We start from the raw sequence: 22582 nt of genomic DNA, 5'->3' as shown, positions 1-22582 counted from the left end.
CTCACCTGGTGTGCTACAGGCAGACACTTTAGGAGTCGTGGTGCCCTCGCTGCCACCGTCGTCCTATTAGAGAGTAGCACAGTGAGTTCAGAAGGTCAGAAGTTATAGGTCAGGCAGCTTCAGATGATCAGAAATGTGACCAGGCATTTAGTTAATAATCCACTGAGGGAGATCCATTGATCCTCTTTAATGCCACCAATGACCCTCAAATAGAAACATATGAAGCTCCAAAGACATCCAGAAGGGATGGATAGAGAATACAAACACCAGGCTACTGAATTATAGACAGACGGGTAGACTAGATAGGTACTGTCAAGCAGGATATACAGAGATTAACTTTGCCTGGCCTCTGTCTATCTGTCATACTCACAGCTCTCTGCTCCGGCTCAGGCGATGATCCCTTCTCTGCAATTCTTCTCCTGAAAAACACCACAAAATATTTAAGTTATAACATGTTATATTGTATGTCAAAACAAAAATTCTCTCACACCAAATTACTTTGAAATAATGTTAGGCTGACCGCGACAGCTACTGTACATGATCTGCAATGATATGGCACTCAATGAAAATATCTATATTGACAAGAAACATTTGGGCCTCAAGCCTTCCTCAATATTGCCCCCCACCCCCCACTCCCTGAAGCCACCCAAACATGCTGTATCCCTCCTCTCTCCATGTTTCAAACTGGAATGTAGTGTAATGTCACCTCCTGGCCAGGAGGGCGCTCATTTCCTCCATCAACCCCCCTCCTCCAGGTGCTCCTCCCAGAGGGCCGTTTCCTCCAGGTTTGGCCCCTGTAGCACCAGCCAAGCCCCCCGCCATGGCTGCAGCCAGAGCAGCTGCCGCATCACCACCACTATCACTCTGAAGGATAGAGAGAAAGGTCAGAGTCAGAGAAGTAGTGGTAGACTATATTACGAAATAATGACATTACAATGATTTGAGCATTTTAATGGAAATTCCAAAGGCCAAAATGTGGACCTGTCAGGTAGACAGGTCCACATCAATAGAAAATTGTGAAATTACTATGAAATAATCAAATATTTGAGTTGTGTATATTACTTAGTTTTTATTTGATTCTTCATTCCTTAAAGTCATCATTTCATCTCTGCTCAGGCAGCAGCAGTCAGCCTGCCAGGCCATCTAACGTTTCGTGCTCCCCATACTGTACTGTCTTTAGCCATTTTACTTAGCTAGCCAGCATAAGTACTGTAGCCTACAGTATGCTGCAGAGCTGTCTTGACAAAATAATTGTACTAGTTCTTCAAAGTAGATAAGGTATACTTTCACAAACTGTCTCTGTCCCTCTCATCGTTGTGTACATTAGCTTGATTTCTCAGATTTCTCTCGTGAATGAAACAGCGAGCTGGGCTCACCAAAAAAAGTGAACTAAACGGAATTCAAGTAATTGAACAGAAGTCGATTTAATAACCCCAAAAAACTATGAAATGTTAGTTATTAGCTCAGCACTATGTCCAATAGAGGGAATATAAAGTGTGACTGGTGCTGGGCAAGATCACAAGCCTGTTAGGATATGGTATGAGACAAACAGTGGGTGTCTGTGTAAGGGTAAGGGACTTGTGGGTGTGTTTCTGTTCTGTGCGTGTCGGCCTCTCACCCTTGGCACTTTACGCAGCTTGGCTCCAGCGAGGGCAGCGGCCAGCCCGGACAGGGGGCGGTCCTCCGAGGGGGAGAAGAGACCGGGCGGCAGGGGAGGGGCTGGTGGAGGAGGAGGGTGGGCCTGGCCACCGAGGGAAGGTGGGGGACCGGGTGGGGGAGGGGGGCCGCCGCTTGTAGGGGTGAGTGTGGGGGGTAAGGGGGGAGGGGGAGGAGGGCCTGGTTGGGCAGAGGCTGTGGGGGTCACAGTGGAGCCGGGAGGGAGGGGGGGAGGGGGAGGGGGGGTGGGCAGCACCGGCGTCAACACTGTGTCTGTATTGGGGGGGAGAGAAGAGTAAACAGTCAGTATCAAAATGTAGGACTCACAGAAAGAGCAGGGGTCACGAGTTCTCTCCTATTTACTTTATCCTCACACAAAAAAAAAACTCAGGCTTCCTTAAGCACCCATACTATATTCAGCATCAATACTAACATTATCAGGCTTGACCAACCTTAGACTTTAAAACTTGTGTGTGAAGACACGGCATGAAGTCGCTAACATCCTCTTGCTGTTTGTCATACAACATGCACATCAGTGAGTTGTGGAAATGGCTAAATGTATCCATTTGAATGAAGCAAATGGAGACATCCAACACAAAAACAAGACAGAAAATGCATTGGACACAGGAACTCTAGCAGCCTTAGTTAGGTCAATAGCGGCATATGCCTGCAAGAGCAGCCCTAAACCATGGAACCACAGAGATGTATTAACTGTAATAATTAGCTTGTAGAAAATCATTGTGATTCCTCAACCCAGACAGATGATTTGATCAATAAGCCATGATGGAATGTGCCCATATTGAGCTCCTGTTAATGAGGGCGTGACCTATAGAATTAGGAATTTGAATACTAATTATTAGAATAGTCATTTAAATGGATCTCTATAGAGTGACCAGTTTCCTTTCAGCCAAATGAGAGGAGACGTGAGGGCAGAGGTCACTAACACGGGTGGGTCAGTCCAAGTGAGAGAAATAGTCGTACTGAATCATCTACATCTACAGTGCATTCAGAAAGTATTCAGACCCCTTGACTTTTCACACTTTGTTACGTTACAGCCTTACACTAACATTGATTTGTTTCTCCCTCAAATCTACACACAATACCCCATAATGACAAAGCAAAAGAACATGTTTTAGACATTTTTGCAAATGTATTAAAACCTGAAATATCACATTTGCAAAAGGTATTCAAACCCTTTACTCAGTACTTTGTTAAAGCACCTTTGGCAGCGATTACAGCCTCGAATCTTCCTGGGTATGATGCTACAACCTTGGCACACCTGTATTTGGGGAGTTTCTCGCATTCTCCTCTGCAGATCCTCTCAAGCTCTGTCAGGTTGGATGGGGAGCGTCGCTGCACAGCTATTTTCAGGTCTCCCCAGAGACGTTTGATCAAGTTGATGTCTGGGCTCTGGCTGGGCCACTCATGAACATTACGACTTGTCCTGAAACCACTCCTGCGTTGTCTTGGCTGTGTGTTTAGGGTTGTTGTCCTGTTAGAAAGGGAACCATTTCCCCAGTCTGATGTCCTGAGCGCTCTGGAGCAGGTTTTCATCAAGGATCTCTGTACTTTGCTCTGTTCATCTTCGCCTCGATCCTGACTAGGCCCCCAGTTCCTGCCACTGAAAAACATCCCCACAGCATGATGCTACCACCACCATGCTTCACTGTAGGGATGGTGCTAGGTTTCCTCCAGGCATGACGATTGGCATTCAGGCCAAATAGTTCCATCAGACCAGATAATCTTGTTTCTCATTGTCTGAGAGTCCTTTAGGTGCCTTTTGGCAAACTCTAAGCGGGCTGTCATGTGCCCCTTACTGAGGAGTGGCTTCCACCTGACCACTACCATAAAGGCCTGATTGGTGGAGTGCTGCTGAGATGGTTGTCCTTGTGGAAGGTTCTCCCATCCCCACAGAGGAACTCTGGAGCTCTGCCAGAGTGACCATCGGGTTCTTGGTCACCTCCTTGACCAAGGCCCTTCTTCCCCGATTGCGCAGTTTGTCTGGGCGGCCAGCTCTAGGAAGACTCTTGGTAGTTCCAAACTTATTCCATTTAAGAATGATGGAGGCCACTGTCTTCTTGGGGACCTTCAATACTGCAGAAATGTTTTTGTACCCTTCCCCAGATCTGTGCCGACACAATCCTGTCTCGGAGCTCTATAGACAATTCCTTTGCCCTCATGGCTTGGTTTTTGCGGTGTGCCTTTCCAAATCATGTCCAGTCAATTGAATTTACCACAGATGGACTCAAATCAAGTTATAGAAACATCAAGGATGATCAATGGAAACAGGATGCACCTGAACTCAATTGAGTCTGAATACTTTAGTAAATAAATGTTTTATATTTTTAAAACACTTGGGAAAATGTAGAAAAACCTATTTTCGTTTCATCATTATGGGTATTGTGTGTAGATAGATGACATTATTTAGAATAAAGGCTGTGACGTAACAAATGTGGAAAACGTTATACTTTCAGAATGCACTGTAAATGCTACTGACGAGTTACTCAAAGGGCAGTTTTAATACACCACAATTGAAAACTCTATTATGTTACAAAATAGTCTCATTAATGCTTCTGGAGTGTTTGAATTATGTCAAATCTAAACTTTTGAAACTGCAATGGTTTTCAGAAAGATTTAAAAATGTTGAATTAAAATGTTATTTCTCATAAAGTTAAGAAGGTAATCAGATGTGGTGGCCGGTTAAGGAAGTATAATAAAAAGCTTGTCCTCATTTGACATGGTTGTTAGAGGTTATTCGTTTATTTGGATCCCCAAATCCAGAGGGGACAGACGTGTATGCTAACTATTCAATTTAGGAGAGGGAAAAAATGATCTTAATATTTTTGATTCCAGCTGCTGGAAAGCTTCCGACAGGGACAATCCCTCTAAAGACTGCCCCAGAGTTCAGTCAGTCATTTCCTAATCAAAATACATCTAATATCTATGTTAATTCCTCCCGTTCCCTTGAAACGTACAGTAGTGTCATGACAAGAAGCCTAAGTGAACAAGGACAGAGCAGAAATTAGTCTCCATCTATCAGTCCCTTTTGTATCACGTATACAAGCCTACGGTCACCAGGTCCAGTAGGCTTGATGAACACAACACTGACATGACAAGTGAGAATGAAAAGTCATGGTAACATACTAAGGTCATCACAATGGTGAATTGCAGAAAAATAATAGTTTGAGGTGATAAAAAAAAAAAAAAAACAAGAAGCAAAGGAGAAACAAAGAGACATTGATCCCTCCAGACATAGCTTCAGCGATCTATAGCTAGATGCAGCAGAGCCCCCTGTCTGTGAGTGCACACATACATGCCATGCCATGCCCAGACACCATTCAAACCAGTTCACCAGGCAACTCAAGACCACGAGCAATAGCATGGGCATACATGGCGAGAGTATGCTGACAGAGGCCAGACAGACACCTGACCAACACAGATTAACAAGCACCTAGCAGACCTAGAGCCACAGCCGTACTAGCCACCGATGCAGCCAGCATTGGCACCCAGAGCTGGGCCGAGCTGGTTAGGGCAGGCCCGCTACACCCTGGCCCCCGTTAGTGGGTGAGTGGAGGTAGAGAGAGAGGCTGAGAGAGGTGAGGCCTTACCCTGCTGGGCCAGAGGGTCTGCAGGCTGAAAGGCCTCTGGAGCCGAGGAGCAGGAGTCTCCCAGCTCAGAGAGGTTTACAGAGAGGTCAGCAGAGGCAGGGGGAGCTGTGGAAGGAGAAGGGACAACAGCAGGCTGGGATGAGGGAGAGGACACAAGGGGAGCGATGGGGGAGACAACAGGCGACTGCTGGCAGGACAGGGACAGGGAGAGAGGGGGCAGCGGTGGAGGGGGCGGCGGGGTGGGAGGGGGCGGCGGGGTGGGGTTGCTGCTGTTGCCAATGGTGACCGGTGAAGGGGCAGGGAACATAGGAGGCCCATTGGGGGAGGGGGGTTTCTGTGACAAGGGGCTGGGGACTGGGATGGCAATGACAGGGCGAGGGCCTGTTGCCTTGCCCGGGGGGCTACTGATCATGACGGGGGGCGATGGGGGCAGAGGGCTGAAGTTTGTTGCTGACCACACCAAAGACTTGGAGGGGGTTGCTGGGGCAGGGGTGGGGGGCATGGGAGGGACGGGCTGTCGCCTGGGGACTGTGGCGTAGTGGGGCAAGACGGGGTGGAAGGCGGAGCCTAGTGAGGTGGCAAAACGGGAGGCAGAGTGACGTAGAGGCGGGGTGGGGGGTGTTGCAGAGGAGGGTGACGGGGTGGGCGGAGGGTAGTTGGGGGTGGTGGGAGACACAGACGTAGAGGAGGTCTTGGAGGAGTACTCTGGAGGCGGAGGGGTGTAGAGGGTACTTTCAAACGCTGAACAGGACAGGAGAGAAGCAGCCACCGTGCAGCCATACAAAGGGGGAAAGAACACAGGAGAGGAGAGAGAGAAAGGGGGAGAAACAGAAAGAACAGAGAGAAGGGGGCAAATGAAGCAGGAAAAACCAGCACAGACCTAAATCTCCTTTTTCTATACGTGGTCCTTTCTCTGACAGAAAGGATGCTACTATTAGTACACAAGGTTAGCAGTTGAGACAGATCCTGAGGCACACTCTGTAAACAATGCGTCAATGTGAACACATGGATAGAGAGGCAGCAGAAAAACAGAGACCATCGTACATTCAGTCGGGAGCGCTTGGCCTGGCCGCTCAATGAATGAAGCCTAATCAAGTGATGCCCACTTCAAACACTTTATTAGCCTCTGGTGAAACTCCCAGGATCAACACACACCAGACACAGCACTGGTCAGTCGCTCACTCTATCCATGCTGCATCCAGCGGCTCCATTCCAGGACTGGGCAAGCAGAACATGTGTATTCTATACATTTAGAAGTCAAAGAACCACAATTGAGACATGTAACCAATTTGGACATGTTTTGTTCATTGTTCTTACAATAAGCAAAATGGTGCACAGACAATCTAAACGAACTAAATCAATAAAATGCTTCAATATTTGGGTGACTCCAGTTTAAATCAAACACCATTACCACCTAGTTCCTATTAGAACGATTTCAAGTCAGAATCTCCTCTTTCAAATGACAAGGAGTTCACAGAAAGTCTTACAAAACAAAGAAAAAAATACCATCACAAAGTCTGTCTCATCAACACACACATCAGTAGTATCTTCTCATCTCTCATGTAAAGTACAGAATTAGTGAGGTCAGCCATTGCGGGGGTAGTCTCGCTGGGTGGTCACACTGCCAGAGCCTGACTGCATGCTCTGAATTATCCATGCTCTGTTTTGTTGTGGCCCCAGCCAGCGTAGCCCCAGAGTTAGCCCAGAGCGGAGGCCTCTCATGCCATATGTTGAATGAGGGGCAATGCTGCTAATCCTTTGTGCCAGCCTCATTCTACTCCACTGACCCTCAGTGGCAGCCACACACACACACACACACACACACACACACACACCAACCAGAAGTGTTACTCTTGTCCAAATGTTTGTCTCTTCTTTCCTGATTCCCCCAACTGTCTCCCCCTCCCTCCGGCTGGTAAGTGGGCAGAGGCAGGCCCTAACTTTGCTCTGTGATCCCAGAGTAACAACACACACACACCTCACTAACCCCAAAATGGACATACACTCCATCTCCTCCATACACAATAACTAAATGTAGCCTAGTGTGTTCCCTAGGAGAGTGGCCTACAGAAGAAGTGGACCAGTATAGGGCGGGCCGGTCTAGAACCATCACATCAGTAGTAGGAATGGCTGGATTAAAGAGGTTGACATTCACACAAGGAAGCCCTTGTTCTTTTGAACGCGATAAAGGGGCATAGCTAATATGAGACAGACGCCACAGTGTGCTGGACACGTCAAGAAGCTCATCTCAGATAATAGTCCATGGAGCTGCGGATGCCTTATTAGCAGACCTCTCCTCAAGTTTTCAGTTAGAAGTTGAGGTATGGTTACACACAGGATCAGCATGGCCTCCATTAAACACTGACAACATCCAATTGAAAACTAAACATACTATGAATGAAATTGGAAATCCAACCAAAAGCTATTGCAAGGCTATGTACATTAGGCCAACAGCGCACATGTTTGTCTTTCCTGTAGGAAAGACAACTAGAAGCGTATTAAAAGTGCATATTCACACCTCAAACCCAAAAGCGGCCCAAATGTTACAGCAACATGCAGTGCAACATTGTTTCTTGTGTTGGTCTTGTCATGTTCCGTGTGAATTGGATCATTATGTATTGTATAAATGTCCTGGGGAGAAAAAAAGTGAACGCTATACCATGATATGTTAGTTATGTTGTTGTGCTCCTGCGGGGCAGGCAGCATGTTAGCTTTGATGGTTCCTTTTTCTCCTACTAACAGAGAATCTGGCCCAGCTAATGTAATGATTGCGGCACTGAACCATGCCAACACTGGCTCCCCCACTGACCCAATATGTAGCAGCAATGCCCATCTCCCATCCTTGATCCTCCCCTAACCAAACCCAGAGCCTGAGTCCTGCCTATGCTTTGCTGGGCAGGCTGGATGGGGTTCCCCCTACCATCCACCAACACATAGTCAAAGCCATCCCTGGTCAAAACAGGACCCAACAGGAGTAGGCAGAGAGAGCTGAGTGTGTGTCAGTGTGTGTGAGTTCTTGCCTGCTCGCTGAGAGAAGCACCTAAACACTCCCCCTATGCCCTAGCGCCACTCAAGCTGTTCCACGAGCCCGTCCAACACACAGGCAGATGGGCAGAGAGAGATGGGAGAGGAGCCTCGCTATAAGTCACACTAACTAATGAGCGGCCAAGGATGGCTGAGTAGAGTCAGCGTCTCCGCTTCAGACTCCAGCTAAATGTCAAGCTGGGATTTTACACCCAAGACGGCTCTTTGGAAGTACTACTGCTAAATGAAGTGAGACCTAAGCCCACTCACCTGTTGGTAACTATTCTGTCATTTTGTTCTGTCCTGTGTCGTCAGTGTGTACTGTACTACCTTGTCCTGTCCTAGACATCAGATGTGTGCATATGCGTGTTGGTGTGTGTATGTGTATGCATGTGGGCGAGTGTGTAAGAGGTAAGGAAAAAGGCTTGGCTGCTCACCGGCGTTGGAGATGCGTCTCCCTCTCTCCCAGTCCATCTGCTCTCTGTCCAACTGCTGCTCCTGGTGAGTCTCTCGCTCCATCCTCTCCCTCTCCTGCTTCTCGCTCTCCATCAGCTCCCACTCTCTCTCCGCCCGCTCTCTCTCCAACTGCTCTCTCTCCAACTGCTCTCTCTCCAACTGCTCTCTCTCCAACTGCTCTCTCTCCAACTGCTCCTGACGCTCACGCTCCAGGCGATCCCGTTCAACACGCTCCACATGCTGCCTCTCGGCGCGCTCCCTCTCCCTCTCGGCGCGCTCCCGCTCTCGCTCCTGACGCTCACGGTCTTGACGTTCCCGTTCACGCTCCCTCTCCAGCATCTCACGCTCCAGCCGTTCCCTCTCCTGGCGCTCGTGCTCCAGCCGCTCACGCTCCATCTCCTTCTGCCTCTGAAGCTCCTGCAGCTGCCTGCCATGGGGAGAGAGGAGAGAAGAGGTTAGAGAGAGGAAGAGAAAGGGGGTTGATGAGGAGAGACGAGAGAGGAGACACCAGACGAGGAGAACTAAGACAGGAGAGACCACAGAGGAGACACCCGATGAGGAGAACTAAGACAGGAGAGACCATACAGTCAAGAAAGGAAACCATAGAAGAAAAAGGAGAGACCATACAGGATAGTGGAGAAAGCAGAGAGGAGAAAGAATAGAGGGAGGGGAGTGGAGAAGATGGGGTAGTCTAGCGGTTAAGAGCATAGGGCCAGGTAACTGAAAGGTCGCTGTTTCGAAACCCAGAGCCAACTAGGTGAAAAATGTATCAATGTACCCTTGAGCAAGGCACTTAACCCTAATCACTCCTGTAAAATGTCAATGAAGAGATGAGACCCTGACCTCGTTTCACACGCTGGCCTAAACCACCACGCAGACCCACAGTCAGTGCTGTCACTTGGAAAATGCCCTTTTTAAAATCATTATATAAGCTTGTTGTCATTATGTAATTACGGTTCTGTGCAAGACAAACCGTTACGCAACCACAGCTAGCTCTGCACATTTGTTGTTAAACACAAAAATGTATTCTTCTGGCTACAGCCTCCCATTCTGTAGTGATAAGGACAGAAACTGTCTGTTATTCAGCTTCTACTGGCATTTACTTCATAACATTCACCAAATACCAAAACGCATCAGCTTGTTCATTCCAACTAGGTCTGCTGAGTTCGGATAGGAGCTTCCCAGGTTGGGAATGACTTATTTCTGCAGCAAGAAATCTCATCACTAGAGGGCAGCATGCTGTAATAAGAGGTGAGGCAGGCTGCCTCCTGGGGTAGCCTGCTGTAGATCACTTGTGACTGGCTGGTTGGCTGCAGCTCCAAGCCATTTCACAGACTCTTCTCGCTCTCCCCACATCACTACCATGGAGGCTGTGACTGGTACCCGCCCATTCTGTTTGGCTTCATCAGTCTCAACCAGGCCTGCTGACAATTATTACCCAGACTGTCATAATAACACTGCAGATACCCTATCCATGACTGTCAGTTTGGGACATTTTGGATTGGGTCACATCAATACAATTGAAGCCTTGACCAAATTAACCTGTGGTGCTTCACTTGTATAGGGACAAGCTGCGAGCCCTTTTCACTCAGTCACTCCTTCACCCTCCTGTTCAGGTTGAATCATCAACATCAGTCATCAGTTTCAAATGCTATCTGGTGTCACACCTCCCCCTCGCTCCATCTGGCCAGGAGCTAGCTACACACACACCTGTTCCGCAATGATGTCACAGCCAGACACCCCCCTCCAGGTTCACCCCCTGAATATTCCACCCCACCAGTCACCAACCAACTTCCCATTGAACCCCTCCTACTTCCCTGGCCCTGCATCCCCTGGTGGGGAAACATCAAGTCTCCACACACCCTTCAGAGAGGAACATGATGGGAATCAAACAGTTTCCTGCCCCAAAACAGGCCTGGAGGAGTATGATGTCCTATCACATGTGGTGTAAACGACTTACAATGCACCTGTTTATGAATAACAGCACTTCCGCTCCCCTTTTCCTATAAGTGCACTGTGTGTGTCTATTCTACACTATGTGCTCTAAGAGAAGCAGTGATAAGTCAAAGTGGAAACCGGACACAAATAAACCCTCAATGTGCCAAGTCAGTGGATTACAGGTTCAATCAATCCATGTTATTCACCCAGAATGACTTCATGGGTTCTAGTGAACTAAGACTAATGATTTACTGGAAGGCAAACCGTCGCTCTTCTCTTTTTGATGGAGCTCGAAAAAGCCTTGAAATAATCCATCATTAACATATATAGCTTAAGAATGACATGAAAATGATTTCAATGTTACTTAAGACTGTAAAGCTTCAGCTAGTAATAGAACTAGAAACAGTATTATGGGCCCAGGCAGCAATCCACTCTGTAGGCTAGAGTAGCCAGAGGAAGGGCTGAGAGAGAGTTAACAGATTTAGTTTGTGGAGATCCTCTCTCCCCCAGAACCAGAGTGGAAGCGGCTGAGGAGGCTTTCACTAGCTGTTGCCTCAGCCAGGCTTTCCCCAGTAACACTGACCCCATCATCCATATTCACCAGTCTCTCTACAAGGTGTCCCCATAACACACTGTGCTGTTATCGAAATGTAACTGTACCCAGCAGGCTCCCATGAGGATGGCTATTCTCCCCGCCACTGGTGCACTTCATAATGACACTGCCTTGTTACAGCAAGACGGGGAGCACAGAACAGAGCACTCCCGTCCTAACTTCACTAAAGCCCCAGTGCAGCCCTCATCTACCTCTTCTCCATTCTCACACACCTCCCCCTCCACCTCTTCCCCACCTCCCTCGCAGAGTTAATTAAAGAGCAGGAGTGTTGTACTGCTCATTAGGCGCTGGGCCACTAGAGGTCTGGAGGCAAGGTATCTGGCTCGAAGGACCACTCCCAGGGGTTTCGCTATAGGATAACATCCCCTTATCTCCATGCTGATATAGTTACAGTACAGCAGAGAGTCTACTATATAAAGTAGTGTATATCAGCGCTAAGATAAGAGGCATTACAGTGATTAGCATATACTCCACCCCAGGGGCAGTCTGCAAGGGGTGGGGGCAGCAGTTACTCCACAGAGAGTATCAAACTGCGACAGGAGTGCCGACAGTGCCGGAGACTGCTGTACAAGCAGGAGCCTCTAAAATATCACAATTAAAATGTAGAATATTATCAGTATGCCTGAGGTTAAATGTAGGCGGGATGGTGTTGAGAGCAGCAGGAAGGGTTGATTATGCACACCACTAGAACGAACAACAAGGTTAGAGAAGGTCAGTGGTGGATGATGCAATTGACGTGCAATGTCAATGACACCTATATGGGGAGTGGTTACACCGACCATAACAGAGTGAAACTGTATACAGGATTGGTTAGTAACGGATTACATGTAACAAGGATGACATATACCAATCAGCTCGGATTATGAGAAAAAAAAAAGATAATTGTGCTTGGTTCATAGAACCGGGCTTACGTCAGTAACCTGCGGAAGCCACTAGATGTGGTTTGTGTTTTCTTCCTGCAAATGTTGCTCTATCCTTTGAACGGTTTAAACTACAAAATATTATGACCCTATGCCTGAAAGATAAGATTCCCTTTACAATGCCCACAAGCAATAACAGAGTGGACAAGACTAGGAACTAAATCAGACTGGGGGGAAAATAACTATGATGATGATGTTATATTCTACCTTGAAGAGGTAAATAGAGGTTATATTCTACCTTGAAGAGGTAAATAGAGGTTAGAGGTTATATTCTACCTTGCTAAAAAAATATTGCCTGGTGAGCTTCTGAACTTCAATACCTTTCTGATGAATTTCAGTCACTCTTAACCATACTACCTTCAGCTTGAAATACTGTCAAAACTGTCAGACTGATTTGTAATAAACTGTCATAGCTACAATTAAAACAGTCAACATTGTCCGTCGATTACATTACAGTTTTTACATGGTGGGGTTTGGCGAAAAAACATCGAAATGGGCTCAGGGACCAAAACGTTTGGGAACCCCTGCTCTATACGAAACAAGGCTTCACCAAAAAGGGAATATGTTTTACAACGTAGACCTTTGGTTAACTTTGGTAATGGTGACATGACATTACATACCTGTCCACAGCAGTAGTTCAGACTATTTCCATCTAGTGTATTTATTGTACATGTAAACACTATCTGACACACACTGAATTCCCTGGCATACGAGACCATAACATTCCTACACAACACAGAGGAGAACAGCTATAATAAGCACTAGGCCTCACCATGTCTGTTAGACGAGATGGCGTGGCGAGAGGTGGTGGTGGAGAGGAGGAGCTGGAGGGGAGTCATAGGACAGAGTCTGCTTGCCATTCGTCAAGGGGATAGCAATTTGCTTACATCCAGTTTAACTTTCAAGGAAGGGATGTCATGTTAAAGTAATGGTATCCTTGAGATGAACATGGATATACAGTTTCAGTCAAAAGTTGACACACCTGCTCATTCAAGGGTTTTTATTTGTACTATTTTCTACATTGTAGAATAATAGTGAAGACATCAAAACTATGAAATAACACATATGGAATCATGTAGGAAGCAAAAAAAAGTGTTTCACAAATCAAATTAGATTTTATATTTGAGATTTTTCAAAGTAGCCACCCTTCACCTTGATGACAGATTTGCACACTCTTGGCATTCTCTCAACCAGCATCACCTGGAATGTTTTTCCAACAATCTTGAAGGAGTTCCCACATATGCTGAGCACTTGTTGGCTGCTTTTCCTTCACTCTGCAGTCCAACTCATCCCAAACCACCTCAATTGGTTTGAGGTCAGGTGATTGTGGAGGGCAGGTCATCTGACGCAGTACTCAATCACTCATCTTCTTTTTCAAATAGCCCTTACACAACCTGGAAGTGTGTTGGGTCATTGTCCTGTTGAAAAACAAATGATATCCCATCTGGTTTGGGCTTAGTGCGGCTGACTTATCGCTGCAGAATGCTGTGGTAGACATGCTGGTTAAGAGTGTATTGAATTCTAAATAAATCACTGACAGTGTCACCAGCAAAGCACCACCACACCTCCTCCTCCATGCTTCACGGTGGGAATCACACGTGAAGATCATCCGTTCACCTACTCCGCGTCTCACAAAGACACGGTGGTTGGAACCAAAAATGTCAAATTTGGACCAAAAGGACAGATTTCCACCGGTCTAATGTCCATTGCTCGTGTTTCTTGGCCCAAGCAAGTCTCTTCTTCTTATTGGTGTCCTGTAGTAGTGGTGTCCTTACAGCAATTCAACCACGAGGGCAGATGTGTCTGTTACTTGAACTCTGAAGCATTTCGTTGGGCTGCAATTTCTGAGACTGGTAACTCTAATGAACTCATCCTCTGCAGCAGAGGTAACTCTGGGTCTTCCTTTCTTGTGGCGGTCCTCATGAGAGCTAGTTTCAGAGCTTTTTGAATGCACTTGAAGAAACTGTCAAAGTTCTTGAAATGTTCTGCATTGACTGACATTCATTACTTAAAAAAAAAACACAATTTTGGTTACTACATGATTCCATGTGTTATTTCATAGTTTTGATGTCTTCACTATTATTCCACAAAGTAGAAAATAGTAAAAAGAAAAGAAAAACCCTGGAATGAGTCGGTGTGTCCAAACTTATTACTGGAACTGTATCTGAAGCAATAAGGGATAATAAATAAAACTACACTGAACAAAAATAAAAGCAACACGCAACAATTTCAAAGATTTTACAGAGTTCCAGTTCATATAAGAAAATCAGTCAATTGTAATACATTCATTAGGACTTAACCTATGGATTTCACATGACTGGGAATACAGATATGCATATGTTGGTCACAGACACCTTTAAAAAAGGTAGGGGCGTCGATCAGAAAACCAGTCAGTCTCTGGAGTGACCACCATTGCAGTGTGACACATCTCTTTTGCATAGAGTTGATCAGGCTGTTGATTGTGACCTGTGGAAAGTGGTCCCACTCCTCTTCAATGGCTGTGCGAAGTTGCTGGTATTGGCGGGAACTGGAACACACTGTCGTACACATTGATACAGATCATCCCAAACATGCTCAATGGGTGACATTTTCAGCTTTCATGAATTGTGTATAGATCCTTGCGACATGGGGCCATGCATTATCATGCTGAAACACACTTCTCCAGCGTGCCAGTGGCCATCGAAGGTGAGCATATCCTCTGAAGTCGATTACGACGACAAAGTGCAGTCAGGTCAAGACCCTGGTGAGGATAAGCATGCAGATGAGCTTCCCTGAGACTCTTTCTGGCAGTTTGTGCATTAATGTTTGGGTTTTGCAAACCTCAGTTTCATCACCTGGCTAGTCTCAGACGATCACACAAGTGATGTGGAGGTCCTGGGCTGGCGTGGTTACACGTGGTCAGCGGTTGTGAGGCCAGTTGGACGTAATTCTCTAAAACGACATCAGGGGCGGCTTATGGTTGAGGAACGAACATTGAATTCTCTGGCAACAGCTCTGGTTGCTGCAGTCAGCGTGCCAATTCCACACTCCATCAAAATTTGAGACATCTGTGGCATTGTGTTGTGGGATAAAACTGTACATTTAGAGTGGCCTTTTACTGTTCCCAGCACAAGCTGCACCTGTATAATGATCAAGCTGTTTAATCAGCTTATTGATGCCACACCTGTAAGTGGATGGATTATCTTGGCAAAAGAGAAATGCTCACAAACAGGGACGTAAAGAAATGTGTGCACAAAATCTGAGAGAAATATGCTTTTTGTGCCTATGGAAAATGTCTGGGATATTTTATTTCAGCTCACGTAACATGGGACCAACACTTTACATGTTGCGTTTATATTTTTGTTCAGTGTATTTAGGGATGTCAGTTTTGAGTACTAGTGTATACTGCACCCATAGCAGAACTTTCATTACATTCCAATATAGAATCTTTTTGGGATATGACAACTATAAAAAAACTCATACAGTCTAACAATACAATGTATCATCACTATTAGGGTGAGCCAAGCTGGAGCATTAACAATACATATCTGTCTCGCTGAAAGAGGGGAAGGCAGCTCCTTGCAGGTCGTACGGAACAGAACAATGGGACCAGATCAGAAAGGATCAAAGGATTCCTCAGCGCATGTCGACACACAAACACAGAATTTCCCTCACTTTCTCAGGAGCCCTACATGCACACCGAGCCGGGTGGGAAAAGGTTGATATGTACATGACTTCCTCTCTCAGATTTAAGGTATTGAAGGCTTCAAAGATGTGAAAAACCTTGGTGATCCATTTACTAGAGTCTCAGTTCCTGACATGCGTTGCCTGGGGAACGGTTGCTAAGGGAGTGTAGGCAGCACACGGCCTGAATCTGAACGTCTTTCAACAACTTACTACTACCACGGACTCAACACAAAAAAGCTTTGTCAGTATTTTTCAAGAAAACGAGAATCGCTTGAATGTGCTGTGTTTGACAAATTAATTATTTAGACAGTAGGAAACCAGTGCGGAGGAGGAGGACATTACAGTATGAAAGTGTCAGAACGAGGGCAGACTATTAATACAGACAAAATTAGAACCTAGGTTGGGGCAGGAGCTAGAGCTGGGCGATATAGCCAAAATATATTACAATATTTTTCACATTTCTGACGGCATGGCGGTATTTTATGTTTCTGAATAAAAGTTCTAAATATGTTTTATGAGTAGTGCATAACCCTTGAATGTAAACATATGAATTTGGAGTGCTTTTAATGAGTTTTCTCCATTCTGATGGTTTTATACTTAACCAAACTAGTACAAAACTGACGAAGTAGTACAATTTGTACAACTTTTCATTTTATTTAGCACTCTATCATAAAATCGTTATAGACAGTATTGCAAAAATCCATAACGGTATATGTTGATCCACACAGGTATACAGGTATTCATAATATAGTCGCCCGCCCAGGAGCAGATGTTAGACAACATGGTCTACATACAATGAAATTGCCAAAATACAATTCCACACTGAAGAGTGAGCATCTTTGGAGTGGTCTTGAGAACTAACTGCACACAGTCCGAGCGTTAGGGTGTAGCAAGTGTGATGCTTCTCAGCGGTCCTTGATTCTGACAGCCAAGGGAAGCAGAGCCGCACAATCACAAAGCCTGGCAAGCCCCCAGTCCAGTTGGTCAGAGAAGCTTTCCTCATTGGCCTGGCCTGAACAGTTCTGTATCAGTGGACTGAAGCCCAGTTAGCCAATATGGAGCTACACTATAAATGACTCCGTCCAACTCTACAGCTCACAGTTACTTCCAGGTGTCCCCTAACCAAGCGCAGCAAGTCAAACCAGGGGCCTCAGGAACGCACCAGGAACGCACACTCTCCATCAGTGCTCAGACTGTCCACAATAGGCTGAGAGGCTGGACTGAGGGCTTGTAGGCCTGTTGTAAGGCATGTCCTCACCAGACTTCACCGGCAACAACGCCGCCTATGGGCACAAACCACCATCACTGGACCAGACCGAAAAGCAAAAAATGCTCTTCACTGATGAGTCGCGGTTTTGTCTCACCAGGGGTGATGGTTGGATTCACATTTAACATAGAAGGAATGAGCATTACATCGATTTGGAGGCGAAGTGTCTGTCAGTCTTGGGCGGTGTGTCACAGCATCATCGGACCGAGCATGTTGTTATTGCAGGCAATCTCAAAGCTGTTCATTACAGGGAAGACATCCTCCTCCCTCATGTGGTACCCTTCCTGCAGACTCATCCTGACATGACCCTCCAGCATGACAATGCCACCAGCCATACTGCTCATTCTGTGTGTGATTTCCTGCAAGACAGGAATGTCAGTGTTCTGCCATGGCCAGCGAAGAGCCCGGATCTCAATCCCATTGAGCACATCTGGGACCTGTTGGATCGGAGGGTGAGGGCTAGGGCCTTCCCCCCATAAATATCCCAGACCTTGCAGGTGCCTTGGTGGAAGAGTGGGGTAACATCTCACAGCAAGAACTGGCAAATCTGGTGCAGTTCATTGAGGAGGAGATGCGCTGCAGTACTTAATGCAGCTGGTGGCCACACCAGATACTGACTGTTACTTTTGACACCCCCCTTTGTTCAGGGACACATTATTCCATTTATGTTAGTCGCATGTCTGTGGAACTCGTTCAGTTTATGTCTCATTTGTTGAATCTTATGTTCATACAAATATTTACACATGTTAAGTTTGCTGAAAATAAACACAGTTGACAGTGAGAGGACATTTCTTTGTTTTGCTGAGTTTACAAAGAGCAATGACAAATTTGATCAAATATTTTTGGAGGTGTTGGCAGAATGTTATCTTTTGCAGGAACTTAGGCTGTATTTGGAAAAGGACTGACAGTTTCTGAAAGACAATAAAATGGCACATTATTGTGGACATGTCAGCTCTTCTCACTAACAGCAAATGGCTGCATTTTTAAAATTATGTTTAAAAATAAAAAAATGTTTTAACAAATAATATTCATATCACCCATTTGCACAAAATACTTACTTACCAACCACTAGAAAATGTGCGTGCGCATGGTCTAAACTTGTGTCGAAGTAATGACATTCTCACACCAAGTTCAGTTTTTATAAATAGTAACCTTTGGGAGAAAATTGGTGCATGGTTGTTTTGAGATATATTTTGTATTTCATCACATGAGGCCCTAGAACACTAGTCAAGCCAAGGAGAGGAATTGGTTTTGTCCAACAGCAGCCAGCCCTGTGTGTTAGACAATAACAGAACACAAGCACTATATATATGTAGTCACACATACCGTGTGATCAATGTCAAGCAGCAGATAAATGCTCCTCATTAGCAGCTTGTCTCTAAATTATTCTGTCAATCGGGTACAGAGCACCACATCAATTCCAATCTCCCTGCATCAGTATGGAGAATATCTTCCTTTTGTCTCACCACCTGACAGATGCTAGAAGCAGGCACAGTGCTACAGTCAAACTGCTATAGTCTCACACCAGAAACGTATACATCCCATTAGACTCTTTTAATCTAATGGTAGGTTAATACTGGGTATCTCTGGGACTTTAAAGAGGCACCTAAAAGTCTTGGCTGTTGTGTGTTATGTCGTCAGAAGGACTGGGATTTGCGTTTGGAAGAGGGATTTCGGGGTAGGGAGAAAAACATCCAAATCCACACATTTGCTTATGTAATCTTCTGGAAACCACAGCCAGCGATCTTCTGACAGAGGACAGTGATCTAAATATTTATTTATAGCGTGGTTCAAAGTAGAACACTGAGAAATAGTCAGAGTAGATATAGTTATGCGTGACGAAGCACGGAATGTATTTAAGAGATGGATATATAAACAGCCAAGGCTCAATTCATGTGGTCATTCAAGAATTTGGTATGCCATTGTTGGACTGGATTGCGGCAAGCCTTAAAACAGAATTTCCACATTATGTGTATGAATGGCTTGCATTTCCCCCTCAAACACACACGTACATAGGATTTGTGACACACAGTCACACACACTGATCCCTGGGATGCCAGGCTGCTCTGAGGCCATAGCTGAGTAGCTAGAGCGATTTTGGCTGACAACGTTTAGCTAGCTCGTCTGGGCAGGTTGCTGTTAGCTAGCACATGGACAAGCAGTACTACAGTAGTCATACATGACACAAATTACCACCATAGCTGGATCCTTCGTTCTGTTTTGCACTACAGAATAAAGTTTGAGAACAGTCAGCCCTCAAATGCTGGTTACCTAACGTTAGCTAGCATATCCGAGTTGAAACAAGCTAGCTAGCTAACGTGAGCAAGCAGGAATTTTAGCTGGCCAGGTCGGATTTGCTTGGTTAGCTAGCTAGCTAATAGCCAATGCCATGGCAAGCAAGGTAGAAATTAAGTCAGCTAGCTAGACTTATGCTAACCTTTTAGCTAGCTAGCTAACGCCAGCAAGCTAAATACATGGCTCCGAGTCTAGCTGGCACTGGCAGGAGTATGGGGTCACGTTAGTTACAGCATGGTGAAGGGGAATTAATTTCTTCAACATCTTGCTAGCTAGCTAGCTAGCAAAATTAGCAAAGCCAGCTGTAGTCACATATTGGCTACCTTGCAACCTGACATAATTTCTGGAGGCAGCGGAAACAATTTGAGCTAGCCCACCAAGGCCAGCCCAACCTGGATTGACTTCAAAGTGCCAATGGAAACTGGGCTCAAGTCAGCTGGGCCTCTTTCTTTCTCTCCCCATCCCTCTAATTTTAATTATTTGACTTCTGCTCCCTTGATCCTTAGTATTTTATGAAGATATTCCAAATAGAGGAAGCAGCAAGGTCTCTCCCTTATCTGACAGAAATAACTTGTATGTATATGGAAACTGGTATGCATGTACGCAAGCATGACATTGATAGATGTGACTGGATGTAGGCCTTTAGTATAGGAATCTGTTGTTTTCTCAGTGTTTTGTCAGTACGGGACCATTATCATTTATTTATTCTAATTTTAAATGAATGTAGTTCTGTCCTTGAGCTGTTCTTGTCCCTTACGAATAAAGATTGCAGTCGGAGTGCAGTATGACTTCTGTACAGTGCAGTAACTGCAGTATGCTGTAAATACTGCATCCAAATTAACTTTTTTTTAACGACAGTAATGTTGCAGTGTAACTGCAGTTACAGTGTTCACTGTGTCACAATTCCAGTGGGTTAGAAGTTTACTGTGCCTTTAAACAGCTTGGTAAATTCCAGAAAATTATGTGATGGCTTTAGAAGCTTCTGAGAGGCTAATTGTCATCATATGAGTCAATTGGAGGTGTACCTGTGGAGGTATTTCAAGGCCTACCTTCAAACTCAGTGCGCCTCTTTGCTTGACATCATGGGAAAATCAAAAGAAATCAGCCAAGACCTCAGAAAAAAAAGTGTAAACCTCCACAAGTCTGGTTCATCCTTGGGAGCAATTTCCAAACGACTGAAGTTAACACGTTCATCTGTACAAACACCATGGGACCACGCAGCAGTCATACCACTCAGGAAGAAGATGCGTTCTGTCTCACAGAGATGAACGTACTTTGGTGCGAAAAGTGCAAATCAATCCCAGAACAGCAGCAAAGGACCATGTGAATGTAACAGTATAACTTTAGACCATCCCCTCGCCCATACCCGGGCGCGAACCAGTGACCCTCTGCACACATCAACAACAGTCACCCACGAAGCATCGTTACCCATCGCTCCACAAAAGCCGCGGCCCTTGCAGAGCAAGGGAAACCACTACTTGAAGGTCTCAGAGCAAGTGACGTCACCGATTGAAACACGATTTAGCGCGCACCACCGCTAACTTGCTAGCCGTTTCACATCCGTTACATGAAGATGCTGGAGGAAACAGGTGCAAAAGTATCTATATCCACAGTAAAACGAGTCCTATATCGACATAACCTGAAAGGCCACTCAGCAAGGAAGAAGCCACTGCTCCAAAACCACCATAAAAAAGCCAGACTACGGTTTGCAACTGCACATGGGGACAAATATCATATTTTTTGGAGAAATGTCCGATGGTCTGATGAAACAAAAATAGAACTGTTTGGCCATAATGACCATCGTTATGTTTGTCGGAAAAATTGGGAGGCTTACAAGCCGAAGAACACCATCCCAACCGTGAAGCACGGGGGTGGCAGCATCATGTTGTGCGGGTGCTTTGCTGCTGGAGGGACTGGTGCACTTAACAAAATAGATGGCATGATGAGGAAAGGAAAATTGAGGAAAGGAAAATGATGTGGATATATTGAAGCAACATCTCAAGGCATCAGTTAAAGCTTGGTTGCAAATGGGTCTTCCAAATGGACAATGACCCCAAGCACACTTCCAAAGTTGTGGCAAAATGGCTTAAGGACAACAAAGTCAAGGTATTGGAGTGGCCATCACAAAGCCCTGGCCTCAATCCTATAGAAAATTTGTGGGCAGAACTGAAAAAGCGTGTGCGAGCAAGGATGCCTATAAACCTGACTCAGTTACACCAGCTCTGTCAGGAGGAATGGGCCAAAATTCACCTAACTTATTGTGGGAAGCTTTTGGAAGGCTACCCGAAACGTTTGACCCAAGTTAAACAAAAAGGCAATGCTACCAAATACTAATTGAGTGCATGTAAACTTCTGACCCACTGGGAATGTGATGAAAGAAAGAAATCTACTATGATTCTGACATTTCTTAAAATAAAGTGGTGATCCTAACTGACCTAAGACAGGGAATTTTTACTAGGATTAAATGTCAGGAATTGTGAAAAACTGAGTTTAAATATATTTGACAAATCTTCCGACTTCAACTGTATTATGTCATGTTTCATGTAGACCCCAGGAAGAGTAGCTGCTTTTTTTTTTTTACCTTTATTTAACTAGGCAAGTCAGTTAAGAACAAATTCTTATTTTCAATGACGGCCTAGGAACAGTGGGTTAACTCCCTGTTCAGGGGCAGAACGACAGATTTGTACCTTGTCAGCTCGGGGATTTGAACTTGCAACCTTTCGGTTACTAGTCCAATGCTCTAACCTCTAGGCTACCCTGCCGGGGGATCCTAATCAAATAAACTGTACTCCGCATCCATTACACAGTCTATTTCACTCACCTCCAACACAACATGGGGCATGAGAGTAGAGACCAAGAGCCTCATTTATAAACGTTGCCTAGGCACAAAAGAAGGCGTGCGCCACTTTCTAAGCAAACTTTGGGATTTATAAAAAACTAACTTGACGAAAGAATGTGCGGTCCTCCACGGAGACTGACCAATACGTACGGACATTGTTCTGTTTAAACTGATGCCGTTTTCAATGCCTCAGTTAGGCAGATATGAGTGCACAGTTTCATATATTGTTATCACATGTTCATTGCGCAGAACTGTCAATGTGATAATGGACCTGCCAATGTCAGTTACAATCAGGGTAAT

The 22582-nt window shown here is 45.4% G+C and overlaps 1 protein-coding gene across 5 annotated transcripts in view; it reads right to left on the bottom strand.

Moving 5' to 3' along the window:
- LOC139415177 (protein enabled homolog) overlaps positions 1 to 22582 on the bottom strand; it is a 138758-nt gene that overhangs the window by 10660 nt on the left and 105516 nt on the right. For 2 of the 5 annotated variants that reach the window (XM_071163063.1, XM_071163062.1), the window contains exons 5-10: positions 8726 to 9171; positions 5265 to 5369; positions 1619 to 1929; positions 707 to 864; positions 371 to 419; positions 6 to 63 (exon numbers count right to left, since the gene is read on the bottom strand). In XM_071163063.1, coding sequence (XP_071019164.1) covers positions 6 to 63; positions 371 to 419; positions 707 to 864; positions 1619 to 1929; positions 5265 to 5369; positions 8726 to 9171 — 1127 coding nt within the window. Of the gene's footprint in view, positions 1 to 5; positions 64 to 370; positions 420 to 706; positions 865 to 1618; positions 1930 to 5264; positions 6006 to 8725; positions 9172 to 22582 lie in introns of all 5 variants that reach the window. The other 3 variants (XM_071163061.1, XM_071163060.1, XM_071163064.1) reach the window with 2 other exon arrangements.

Source organism: Oncorhynchus clarkii, chromosome 8, assembly GCF_045791955.1.
Source record: "Oncorhynchus clarkii lewisi isolate Uvic-CL-2024 chromosome 8, UVic_Ocla_1.0, whole genome shotgun sequence".
NCBI lineage: Eukaryota > Metazoa > Chordata > Actinopteri > Salmoniformes > Salmonidae > Oncorhynchus > Oncorhynchus clarkii.
Note: the sequence above shows the minus strand (reverse complement) of the source record. Positions and strands in the feature narration are given on the sequence as shown.